Raw genomic sequence first — 13,929 nt, 5'->3', positions numbered from 1 at the left:
CCAGAACTATATAGTTCAGATTTACAACACTAATGTATAACAGCATTTGGCTGTAGTTAGGCTCTCTGTGTGCTTTGACATCTGTTATTTGTTCAAAAACTGAGAATTTATAGAGGAAAAGAACCCCCTGATTCTCCGCTCCACACTTTCTCTGTGCCAAATCTATTTCCTCGCCCATCTCATTTCGAGTCCAGACAGCTATGTTGGCCACGCTCTGCTTATTTAAAGTTGAGGGATATCTTTTACAATATCTATATTTATCTTCCCACCCACTCTAGTCGTCAATCCCCTCCCTACTCTTCCCCTTACATTCTCCCAATATCCGGCTGACTTGTTTTCACACAGCTGGTCCACTGGAGATTTTTGATGATATTTCCGAATTGCCCATAGCAGATTTAGGTTTTTTTCACAAATGCATTATTCCACAAACTAATATTTAAAACCCTCATGAATGTTACCCGTGGTTCTGTAGTAAGTGTTTTTTGGCAGATTATCATTTGTATTGCCATAGTTTAACAACGACTATCTGTCATATAGGCTACGTATGATGAGTGTGAAAAGTCCTGTTTAAATGGTTTATTTATTTATATAGTTTATATAGTATATTTATATAGAGTTTTTTTTTAATATAGCTTATTTGATTAGCTAACTAAACATAGTAACTATTTTACCAAAGCTTAACATTTCTTCATGTGGTTAAACCCAACGCAGACGTCAGCACAGTCAGTGTTTGAATAGATCAGGAAAAGGCACACTGTCGCTTTAAGACAGCAGTCCCCGCCCCCCGTGCAGCCAGCAGTCAGTCACATCAGCACCGTGGACAGGGGAGGGCGGGGGACTCGGCGGCGGTGTAGCGGCGCAGGGTGATCCAAACCCGGCTGTAATATCTCAACGACAGCGTTTTTCACCCCTGCCTGGGTACTTTGTAGCCGGTACAGCTGGCCTAGCTTCACAACCGAAATGAAGGTCTCGTATATTTGAACCTGAAGTAGGTTATGGGTTAAACAGCGATACAAAACTGCTGAGCGTTTCCTCAGGCGTGTTCTCATCTGTAAGTACTGTAATTATAGCCACTGCATATGTATGTCTGATCGCTATCCGTACGTATGCCTTTTATACTGTTTTTGTACGCGAATGTCAAGTTGAAGTGTGTTATTTATCATGTACCTATGATTTATCATCCGCAGTCTTTATGCGTTCGTGGCTTCTTGACATCATTTCTTTTTCTTTTTTTTACCGGCGATTAAAAGAAGTCAACAGAATTTAAAGGGCATGCCAGAGGCATCGGCAGCTGTTTTTATTTATCCACGATTACTTTATAATAATAAAAAAACGCTGAACGGAGTTGTGTAGAGCATTATTTTAGAGTTTTTTGTAGAGATCGTTTTGTAATAATAGACAATCAGAAAAGCAAACACTAGTTTGGAAGAGCATGAATGTTTAAGTTTTCAGTGTTGATTAGATCAATGTGACATATAGTTGTTCATAAAATATTAATGTTATTTACTCTGTATTGAATACATAATATCCTGTATGTTTTTTACAATGACAAAGCTTCACATCTGAAGTTTTATAAAACTACTTGATTATTTTCTGCTACATTGACAAGGGAAAATCACATGGTATTGAGGTTGTGTTAAATATGATATTGGTGGTTTGTATAGTGACCAACTTTGTTCATTTGCATCTGATGAACCAGTTACAATGAAGCTGATCAGTCGCATGAGAGACTGATGGATTACTCGGGCTGTCTGTGATTTAGCTATGTGGGAAGATTTACATTTGATGTTTATTCTTTCAAGCTGGTGGAGTTTCTCTATGAGTTTCCATTGGGTAACCACTTTTTTTCTTCGGCTTCCATTTTATATGGCTTGAATTCTGTGGCCATCGAATGAAGTATAAGACTAAATGCAGCAGTTGTAGGTACTTGCATTAAAGCTCAGGTGTAATGATGAGGATAATAATTTGGGTAAGGTGAGGGAGCCAAGTGCATCACTCATAAGTACTTTTCTTGTGTTATGTATTCAAGTTGGCTCACCTCCCCGTTTTGAAGGATTTTGGCATCTTTGTATAGTAATAGCTTATGTTTTTTCACTTCTTTTTCAGATTCTGAGAACCTGGTCAATGGGAACCACCCGTCAGGTGCACCAGAATCTTACCTGGTTACCAACAAGAAAGTGCGCCCGGAACACAGTGCCATTGTCAGTTCCATTGAGAAGGACCTCCAGGACATTATGGACTCATTAGTCATGGATGACCCACAGCCGTCTTCCTCTAAGAAACCTTCTGGCCAGCCCATCTCCCAGTCTCCACTGTCCCCCATGTTAAATGGAGGTGGCCGATTCCTTCTCTCTCCTCCAACGAGCCCTGGTGCTATGTCTGTGGGCTCCAGTTACGAGAATACCTCCCCTCCTTTTTCCCCTCTCTCATCCCCATCACCAGCCAGCAGTGGCAGCAACACAAGTCCATCTCCAAGTGGTTGTCAGGACCATATTCACATGCTTCCTCCTGTGCCAGTTAGGTCCTCCAGTTACAATTACACCAGCCAGCCACCCATACCTCAGCCACGGACTATACTGCCCAATGGCGGGGGTGGTGGGCCAAAGGTTCCTGAGAGTCCAAGACTTCAGAGGAAGGCTCTATTAGAAGCATCACAGAGCCCAAAGCCTGCTCGCAGGTTCTTGAACCAAGATAACTCGGGGGCTGAGAGCCCTTTACAGATTACCCTTCTGCCCTCAATCTCCACCACTCCAACTGATGCCCCATCTGTCAGTCGGTTGCAAGTTCCAGGAAGCCCCAGACTAACCCCCAAATTCTCTACTGCATCTCCATCATTCTCACCCTCCAGAACTAAAGCTGCTATTGTCCTTCACGATCGACCCTCGAGTCCTTTCAGGGAGCAGCCTCAACCAGATCGCTCCTCGACGTCCAGCCCCTCACACCAGCTCTCCCCACCCTCCCGATCCTTCCAGCCTCCTTTGGATCCCATTGTCCATATCATTCAGGGCGGACCTCAACACCAACGCACACTGCAGCCTCCTGAATCTCCGCGGCTGGCCCGCAGGAACCTTGAAGGGAGCAGCATGAGGGAGCTTCCCCCTCTCAGCCCATCGATGGCTCGCAGGGGGGTCCCTGTGCTCCCGGGAGCACTGGCAGGAACTCTGCGCACTCCGGAGAGCCCATCCACGAGAACTGTCCAAGAGAGCCCCAGACTAAGGCGGAAAGCAGGGTCTCCTACAGAGGACCAGTTCAGCCCTCGTGCGGTGCGTGCCCGTAGCCCCTCGCCCACCTCGGGACTGATGGGGGAGGGTGGCGGGCGAAAGGCCAGTTTTGGGAACTCGCTCTCATCGGCCTTCAGCTTGGGTTCTCTGCCTGGATCATCACCCCGCTCCAGTCCGAGAAGCCACAGGAAGATGTCAGCGGGCCACAGGGACCTCCGGATGCCTCACCCTGGCATGAGAGAGCGCAAAAACAGCATCACGGAGATCAGCGACAACGAGGATGACCTTCTGGAGTATCATCGGTGCCAAAGAGAAGAGCGACTCAGAGAGCAGGAAATGGAAAGGCTGGTGAGTGAGACACATACATTACTCTGTCTTTCATATTATGTTTGCCACATCCTAGTAGAAATAATTCTTCCAAGAAGAACCCGGTGTCTGTTTGTACATGCCATGTAGGATCCCGTCTCTACATGTCTTCTGATGATATGTAAATTGCAAGTTTCTACAGTTAATATAAGCTCCTAAACTCCTCACTACTGCAAAACTGGTTCTATTAACACACCTCAAACTTCAGCAGTCCTTATTTTCTTCTAGTGGAAATGGAGAAAATTAGGAAGAAATGTGAGAACTGACGTACTACATTGACACACTGACTAATCCGTTTTCGTGCAGCGGCAAAGGGTTTTTATTATACCATGGCAACTCCATTGTTTGTTGTCTCGCAATGAGAGGTAGGAGGGAGCGTTAGACATCTTGGTCCAGTTTGTTGCCCAGAATGAAGCGGTTGACACAAAGGCCCCTGTGAAGTTTTATATGTTTTTGAGTCTGAAACAGCACTCGTCTGGTTCCCGTGTAATTACACTTTGTGGCTGTTTATTTGCTCTAAAAACGGAGGTGATCTAATTGATCGTACAGACAGGGATGTGCTTAAACGGTCAACAGAAAATATTGTGTATGTTATCCTCTATAATTTCCCTCTTGCTCAATAGAACAGTAAACAATGGCTGATCCTTTTGCTTTATTTCGACAAACAAGATGATTAAAACTAATGCCAAAAGAATAAGCTACAATAAACTGTAAATCTATAAGATGACGTGCAGATGTTCTCATTTCTGCCTTTCTCAAAAACAGAACAGAATACAGACAAACAAAAAATGACCTTTGGTTCAGACCTTTTCGGAGAGACAGAAACATTGTCAAGTGTAAATAGCATAGTGTATATTTCTGTGTTAACACAGTCGCCACGCCAGTGAGATAAGATTGCTCATAAAAGACTTGAATGATCTGTCGAGTTTTAGCAACTGCATGACTGTCAGCGGTACCATCGCCATCATTTCCGTAAATGTGATTTTGCCATTCTTTTGACATGGTCTGTTGACATGGTCCACAGGGTCCATTATCAAACAGCCCTCATCTATAAAGCACTATGACAAACACATTAGATTTTCACGCATCAGACGTGCATATCAGCCGTGTTTTGCTCATTTAACTGCCTTGTGGCTCCTTCGGAGTGAAAGCTGGAAACAGCCTAGCATGACAAGCAGAAATTTGCTTCGGGGACAGTAGTAGCAGTTCATCTTCCTCTGGCAGCTGACTGTCAGATGTAGGAGAGGTCAGGACAGTGGGTCACTTATGTGGTTCAGATCGTGAAACAGCGCACATGTCTCTTAAAGGAATGGAGAATGAGACGATGGAGCTGTGGACTTATCTCCTCACTGTATTGAGCTCACTGTTGAGTGAGACGGCAGTGTAGCTTTGCCGAGAGTTTCCATTAAACCTTATAGTCATTGTGCTTGTGTCAACCCAGAGAGAGCAGTTATGCCTCTGACTGAAACTTTATGCATAATTTAGACAGAATCCTTGACCTTTGAAACCACAAGGGCATTACATTTTGTGCTTGTGTTGAGTTAAACATATGTAATAAAAAATATGCAATAACTTCAGTGACATGCAATTTACAAAAGGTAAACCATGAATCTATATCAAAACTATATTTAACTACTGTATGTCAATTTTGCAAATGATTAATGAAACAATTGAGACCATTGTCAGTTGAGACCATATTTTCATAGTGTCTGTGAATTACATTTTTGTTCGACATACCTTTGACTGAAGAGCCAGTCCGGACTGCAGTACATAATTTATCATCTCTAAACTGCCACAAGGCTCCAGAGGCACACATGGTTTCCTTAGATACAGCCTTGGCACACACACTTGGCATATGGCATCAGTCACTAGAAAACCGTCAGTCAGCTGGAGTCCCATACTGATGCCAGGCCTGTTAAGGATGACCTCGTTTTTTTAATGGAAAGCTCCCACGATGACATCACATTTCCATTACTCTATATAACTGACATTTGCTGCACAGTAAAAGCGTAAAAAACAGCGAGGACGTTTTAAAGAGAAGTCTTTTTACTGAAAACTAAATAGATATTTTAGGGAAAAGATTTGTTTATTATTAAACATGCTATTTCAAAGAAACAAAAACACTCTTCACTGTCAAAAAAAGGACCCTAGACCAGTGGTTTTAAAATGGGGGGCAACGGCCCATAGCTGACTTCCAAGGGGACCTCAAGATGACCAATGTTTTAAAATGTTTGTTATTATTTGGCCATTTTCGTAATTAATAAACATTTTTCTATTTAGTGTCAAGCACTAAAATATTTTATTGGGTAGAAATTTTAAGGTTTTGTAAGTGAGAGGGGGGCCTTTGAATATTATTGAAAACCGTTTGGGGGCCTTGCAGTCAAAAAAGTTGAGAACCCCTGTTCTAGACTCAATATGGCAATTTGATCCCATACTGCTTTATTTTAGTCAGTCCAAAACAAATTCATTAGATATCGGAGAAATGTATCATACATTGACATAATCACTTTAAAATAAACATTTGTTGATGTAGAATTGTTGAAGTTGCATGCATTGCTTACATCATCGGATATAGTAATTAGGGATGCAAACACATTTGTGATACAGTATGCTTTTTTGCATGTCTACATGAGCAGAATGAAGACATAAGCTCCATGACTTTATTGGGTGGTCAGACAGACAGAGGGGGCATGTGTTCTGAGTGACAAGCACTGTTCTCATGGATTAACACACTAAATATAGCATCATTCACTAGTCAGTTTACAAATACATTACCTGTGTCTGACATTTCTCATCTACACATCAAATTACCTTTCAAGATCAAATTATCTGATCTGCGCTATCAACATTAAATTTGATTAATTTGAAAGAAATCTTGGAGACAACTTGATTCTTAAATGAAGCTTAACTAAGATCTCCATATATCTCCTGATATATTATAAAGCAATTACTGAGCAAATAAAGCTGTTTTTAGGGAAAAGAGACATGCCTTCATTATTGTTTGACAGTAAAGTGCAAATGTAATATTTTTTAAGGTAAACAAATTATTATGTGCCAATGACAGCAGAATGCAGCGATGTGAATGATTCCCACTGGAACTTCTTGTGTAGTTGCAGTCCAGTGCACGTCAGTTTGCTTTGGGACAGATTAATTCTAGTTTTACTCGCAACAAGAGGGAGAAAGAAAGAGAGAGAGGGAGTATTTGCGTAAAGGAGGCATTTAACTGATTTTATGTGGCACTGATTATTTTGGTCAGTACAGACATTCTTATCCTAACCCTGCCTTTAATATTGCGTGCATTGTTTCCTGACTCAAAGCAATACCCCATTACATCACATTATACAATACCATTCCATTCCATTCCATTTTCTACCGCTTATCCGAACTACCTCGGGTCACGGGGAGCCTGCGGCTATCTCAGGAGTCCATTATACAATATATTCAATTTAATTTGATGATCTGTAATCATAATACATTGACACTTACTTCGATACTAGATTATTATTATTAGACTTTAAACATTCTTTATTCCCCCTAAAGGATGCTAACCAGTTATCTTGATGATGTCAATGATATACTGTATTATTTAGCATTATAGTCGCATTTGTACAGGTCTAATATTAACCTCTATTGATAAATTGCTGGGCTGTGCCTGTCCTGTGTTCTTTGACCAGGAATCTGAAGGCACTTAAAGAGAGAGAGACCTGTTTGTTGTCTGTTGCTTGAAAGGAAAATGCATCCCTAATGTGAACAATATGCTATTATTTAGTGTTAATATGCGAATGTAATATTCTTAGGTTTAATCCAAAGCAGTAAAAAAGACGTACAGTACAGTATGTTTTTAAAACAGTTTGTTTGATTTAAAGCCCCATGAAAGTAGCGTAGGAAGCTCCTCTATGCTGGACCATATAATGCGTATAATGTGTATGATTAGACAAACATTATTATTAAATTCATAATTTGCATAGCTAACAGGAAACTAGTTGTCTTTCCTGAAGGTTTCCACGGGGGTTTAAAGAGATGCTATACCTAAATGTTAAAATTCTGCCATTTACTTTAATTGACTGCACTTTCTGCCTATTCTTCGCAAAGAGCTATTTATTTGGCTTCAGAAGATTATGAATATAGGAAATCTGACCTGTCCTATGGATGGCCTTCAGGCTGTTTTAATGTCCTTTTTATGAGGCTCGAAAGCTTCGGAACCCAATACATTGCAATCAATCTTCAGTGTTTCTTTTCTGTGCTTTCACTTTAATGCAAAATGACATGTCAGCAGAGGCATCTTACATATAACAATTTTGCATATACAGTAATAGGAAAACTGAATTCTCAGGGTCAGAGAAAGGCTGGAAATGATTGTATGAATCTAAATTGTGACTGATTTTGGAGAAGAAACCTTAAGGTGATGTTTATACCTTATCCATCTTATCCATCTTTTATTGAGTTAGACACAACACAGCCCAGTGGAAATCAAGAGCTGAGGTTTTTCAGTTCATCTGATTCCTGAGGGATGAGAGAAGAGTGTGAACAGTTCTTTGCTTATCCTTTATTAACAGCTTCTTGTGTCAAAACTGAAAAGCAAGACCACAGTTGTGTTTGCATTCTCTGGAGCTATTTTTATATTTCCTCACAGTTTGGTTAAGATGCTCAAATACTGTTGTTGGTTTGATTTATTAACGGTAGCCTACCTTTCAGCAAATACCTAAGACTATACTCTTTTGAGTATACTCTTTAGTACCATGGTACATGTTAATGGTAACAATGATTCAAGGACTAATATGAATCTATGCATTTGAACTCTTAATGCTTTAATTCGAAAATGAAGCAATGCTCCCTGGTTTACAGCTGCAGTTCTGTCTCAATACATGTCTCATACATCTGTCTCACAATTCCTTTAGACTTGTAAAAGTATAATATGTGCTGCTCAAACTCTAATGGGAAATCAGATGTTGCCGGTGGTGTTCAGCAGGAACAGAAGCTCCTATTGACTTTGTTTGTGGTAATATGCAGTTTTTCCAAACATATTCAAAAAGCCTTTGTTTATGATTTTTAAACATCACATATTTCAACAACTGAAGTGTCGGTGTAAGATGTTTGCAGGTGGTCTTAATGCTAACTGTGTTTGGTCTAGTCTGTAGTTTGTGTTTGATAATGAATTCACTTTGAAATGTCAGCTTTGTAAATAGAAAGTACTGTTTTAAAGGTGAAGTGTCACATTTTTTGATGTGCTATCCCTGCTTCATTTACAGAATATTTTCAATATTCCATGAAGAACTGCCATGTTGCCATTCACTTGAAAATATGCTCCTGACAACACTGAATTTTTTTACACCATTGTAAAGTTTCTTATATTTATTATGAATATCCAGAATGGCACTGAGGTCATTCAGAGTGACACTGTGACAGCAGAATAAGGTCGAGGACAGCAGGAGAGAGGCTCCGTCATAGCAGGGGGTTTGAGTCTCCGGAAGAGCTTTAGACAGGGGTGTAAGTATTTGGAAAGAAGACAGAAGGAACATGCTGGAATGCAGGAGCTGCATCTCCAGTGCTCTTATTGGTTGAAATCTGAGGGACATCGCGCAGTTTACACTTGGACTCCCAGTGTTTCTGTTAACCGCCTATTTTCAACCTCACACATATCTGAGGCATTTTTATTTTGGCTGCATTCACGCCATAGCAGATTCCAGCTCAATTCTGATTGTTTCTTTGTGTGTGGCACAAATAGTAATGTTGTGTCGATTTTAATGGAAGATAATGTAGAATTTTTTTCTTTTCTAAACACATTTTTGTAACGTTTGCATTTCCTCTCTGGACACATACAAGTCATAGTGAGAAGTTTACCTTGTCAGGACATCTACACACTCGCCCAAATACAGTCGTAGCACGCAGGGAGGTTTGCAATCAGAGAGGATCAGTGGAAACTTTTAACATTCTTTCCATCTAGTTTTTAGCACGCATGTAGTTTTTGACTTTGTAATTTTCAAGTTAACAGTTTCAATCTCGGGCGATAATTTTTTTGTGGAAATTTGTTATTTCATAATTTCGATGACATACTATTATAAATTAAAGAGAATACTTATTTTATTCATTGTGTAGCAACTTTGACGGGCACTGTATTTCGCACATACCTTTGTGTAGCCACACATCCACCCGAGATGTAGTGAAATTGCTTGTAGTCCTACCTACATGTGTTTACGCACGCACACACACACACAGACACACACACACACACACACACACACACACACACACAGAGAGAGAATGGGTGTGTGCTGGAGGCGGAGGGTAGTGACTATTTGTTCTTAGCATGTGTGTATGTGTGAGTTCTGGAAAGGTTCTCATTGAGGAAACAACTAAGACTATCACACAACAGTGTTACATTGAAATTCATTTAACACATCACAATGAGGGTAAGTGATTTTTATTGAAATCTTTTACAAAATTTGTTGTATTCCATATAACAGTGGATTTTGGTGCAGCTTTACTATAGAACTGTAGTATTTGAAAACGAAGTATTTGAATTTGTTTTAAGTTTACAACATGTTTCAATATCACTGTGTTAGCTGTTGTAAGCATTCAATCTGTAAGTATTGATTCTGTGTGCTTGTAATGCTTTTTGTTTTGGGAATTGTGTTAAAGTGTATTTCTTCGAGTATTGCATTAGCCTGGCTTTACACCACAGTGTATTGCTTTAGAAGTGCTCCGGTAGCCCCTATTTTGATTTGAAACACACACTTGTAAACCAAACCTTGGCTATAAACTGGATCCGAAGCTCAGTGGGGCCTAGATGAAACCAGATCAAATGATTTACACTCCCCCCTACGGTTCATTATGGGCTTCATGCGCACCAGAGATCTTTTAAACTCAGGTTGTGATGCTATGATCTTAAACCGTTTCCTTACCCTGGGGGGACCTGTTAATGACAGCTACAGAAGACCCTTTAAACCCATAAATTAGTTTTGCACATTGCGTCCGGCCTAAATGAGAAATAAAAGAGTGCTTTTATGTGAAGACATGTCCGCTTATGCTAACCAGAATACATAGTGGTTTTAAGGTGTGAAATATTTCATGCCTTATTGTGTTTGACAGAATTTTAAATAAAAGTCCCTATCTGGATCATGTTGCCCTTGGCTTCTGTGTGGATATAATTTGCTGTTAATTGTACAAGACACTTTCTGTGGTATCACCCGTCACGATTAGAAAGAATGGGGAGCGAAAGCACAGGGGCTTTAATTTTGTTTAATTTTGGCGTTGAGAACGAGCAATGTCAGGTGAAGAGATGTTGATGTGATTCATGTAATTGAAAATTGTCCAGTAAATGTAGCTCAGCTTTGAAAAGGCAAAGGTTTGAATTATGAATTTTAAGCCAAAGTTTTTCCTGGTGATTCAAAAGCTTGTTTAGTATGTACATTGGTGCACTGATGGTATAGCCGCTGTACTTAGAAGTATACCATCCTTAGGGTCCTGTCTTTTGGTGTTTTCATGGTACTGAAATGTCTTGAGTAATATAATGGTATTTTGGAAGTAGCTTTTTGACTGAGGTCATTTGGTGTTTTAAGTGCATGGGAAGAGTTTGAGAAGATCCTCTTCAGGCACGTTCCTCTTGTCAGTGTAAACGCTGTGATCTGGATTCAGCGGGCTAATGATGATTACAGGTTCAGTTAATTGAGGGTTTGGAGAACACTCATCTCAGTTCTTCACAAAGCACACTTAAGTTTATCCTCTGAAGCACATCAAAGAGACGCTCAGCTTGTTTGGTACCAGTCTGGATCTTTTTGTTTATCTTCATTTTCTGGTGTGGATTTAATTGTGTGCAATTATATGTTCTGGAGAAAGGTTTTCTAACTGGGGTTTGTGATGGAACTACAGCGACTTGTGAAAGAACTACAAAAATAATTGGAAAAAAAAGCAGATTAAATTAAACCAAAGTACATCTTTGTGATTTCTCTTGCATGCTTAAATAATTCTTATGGTCACAACTGCTATATTTTTTATGAGTTTGCTATTATTCTTAAATGTGGAAATGCTATTAATAAAGAATATTAAGTGTTTCAAAGTGTATATTTCATCTTTAAGAAACGCCTGAAAACACATCTCTTCCGCCAACATCTGACTGATCTGTTCTGACTCTTTTCTTCTCCACTCTTTTCTTCTCTACTCTTTTTCTTCTCTACTCAACTAAAAAAAAAAAAAAAAAAAAAAAAAAAATTTATGAATGAGTGAATGGTTACGTATACTGTGTTAGGCTATATGAGACTAGTCTTCATTTTAATTGCACTTATGCTTTTGTTGTACTTATGCTGTCCTAATTGCTTCCATTACCTACCCCACTTGTAAGTCGCTTTGGATAAAAGCGTCTGCTAAATGACTAAATGTAAATGTAAATGTAAATATTCAGCCATGAAAAAAAATCTTTTAAAAACAGTTTTCTGATTTTAGCATTACTATTTAATTATGTGTTTAGGTAAAATGTAGTTTTCTTCTGTGAACTACAAACAGTATTAATACAAAATTTCAAATAAAAATATTTTTTCTATTGCATTTATTTTCTGAAACTAACAGAACATGTATTTTTCAGACCTTAAAACAGCAAATAAAACAAGTTCACATTCACTTTTAAGCAATACAACAGTTATATAACATGTATTAAGTAAAATTCCCAAAATGTTTGTTAACCTCAATTTTTATCACATTTTTCATGTGTCTTGTCATACTGTCAATCTTTCATATTGCTGTTGGATGGTTTTGTCGCTCATGAGGTTTGATTTTGTTGATGTTCAACAGACACTGGACGGGAATGACCGCAATACATCTAGAAATGCTGAGTAAATGAAAATGTTCAATGCTCTCTTAATTAATTTTGCGGCTTTATATTTAAACAAGCAGGCCACCTATTATTCTTAAGTGGCTTCATCCAATCATTGAATATATTCAGTTATTTGCAAATTACATATGGTGCTTTTATTAATAAAAGTAATAAACAAAGTGGTTGTAATGGAAACAATATTTTAATAATTAATTGCAGAAAAACAAACAAACAAAACTGGTTACCTGGCATTTTTTAGATATTAGCATATCATAAAACATTTTCAGACTCAAGCCCACAAAGATCCTGCTCATCAGCAGGAGTCGGTGCCTCAGTCTGTGATAAATACCCTGAAATGGTCAAAGGTCAGACTGAGAATGTGTCTTTGAGGTGGGTCCCACTTGCTCAAGGGGGCAGCTGTTACCACATTCAGACCCCCCAGGCAGCCAATCAACACGAGCTCTGTGAAGTCCCACAGCCGTTTCGGAGATCTTTGAGTAGCCTCCACTTCTGAGAGCCTGTTCTGACAAGCGCTGTGTGCACTCTCATTTGAGGACAGGGTCGTGATAAGAGTCGCTCCAGACAGTGGCGCTTCTTTTTCTTTCCTGTCCTCTCATCAGATTGGCATCAGGGGGACGCTCAGTGCCAGAGGCTGGCGCAGAGGAAATTAGATAACACGAGGGCCGCTTTTGCCACCCCTGACTCATCTAATGGCTCTTCTCTTTTGTAGGAACGACAGCGATTGGAGACGATCTTAAACCTCTGTGCGGAGTACAATAAGGGCGATGGGCCGCCGGGCGATCTTGGCAGGATGGGTGTCTCCGGGCTCGGCTCCAGGGAGGGCCTTAACGTCAGACGTCCTTCTGTGGAAAGCATGAACAGCATTTCCTCAAGAGTGGCGCAGAGATACCTGAAGGAAGACTGCAACAGCAGTGAGGGCACACAGCTCAACGGACGAAACCCGACAGGTCTGCTGAACGGACAGAATGGACAGGTCAGACATATTTTCAAAATGAAGTAGGTGGTTTATTATAAGAACATATGTAAACTGTGTATGATGTGTGTTCAGGCAGAGGACTCAGGATCAGCCAGTATCGGCCGTCTGGAACTGGGGTACCTGGAGGAAGAGAGGGTTCGAGTGCTGGCAAAGGTAGATGAGCTGAAAGCTCGGATCACAGAACTGGAGCAGCAACTTCAGGAGTCCAAACAGGAGGTGAGCCGCTCTCACTGGGTATAAATTAAGCTGCATATTGAATCAAATTTTAGAACTTGATTCAGTAAATGAATTATGCAGAAAATGTAATGATGCAAACACACTCAAGTAATCTAGGCTTAGTGCAGTTTGCACAGCAGTTTCTTACCTGATTTGCATAGAAAGGAAGCGTGTTTGTGCTGGTAAGATTGACAGCGTCTCATTTAAAATTGATCTAACCGTTTATATTTTTATAATTAAAAATGTCCATGTTGTTCGTCTTTCTCTAGCTTCAAACATGGCTTGTAAACATGGCTCTGTAGACTGCACATATAGTTAGCTCA

General features: G+C 39.9%; 1 protein-coding gene across 4 annotated transcripts in view; it reads left to right on the top strand.

The window, feature by feature from the left end:
• The window catches only part of phldb1b (pleckstrin homology-like domain, family B, member 1b), a 56,098-nt gene that overhangs the window by 23,420 nt on the left and 18,749 nt on the right, over positions 1-13,929 (top strand). For all 4 annotated transcript variants that reach the window (XM_056756589.1, XM_056756591.1, XM_056756588.1 and 1 more), the window contains 3 exons: positions 2,107-3,569; positions 13,124-13,387; positions 13,463-13,606. In XM_056756589.1, the coding sequence (XP_056612567.1) occupies positions 2,107-3,569; positions 13,124-13,387; positions 13,463-13,606 (1,871 nt within the window). The remainder of the gene's footprint in view (positions 1-2,106; positions 3,570-13,123; positions 13,388-13,462; positions 13,607-13,929) is intronic.

The sequence above is a fragment of the Triplophysa dalaica genome, chromosome 9 (assembly GCF_015846415.1).
Source record: "Triplophysa dalaica isolate WHDGS20190420 chromosome 9, ASM1584641v1, whole genome shotgun sequence".
NCBI lineage: Eukaryota > Metazoa > Chordata > Actinopteri > Cypriniformes > Nemacheilidae > Triplophysa > Triplophysa dalaica.
This window is presented reverse-complemented; position numbering and strand designations above follow the sequence as displayed.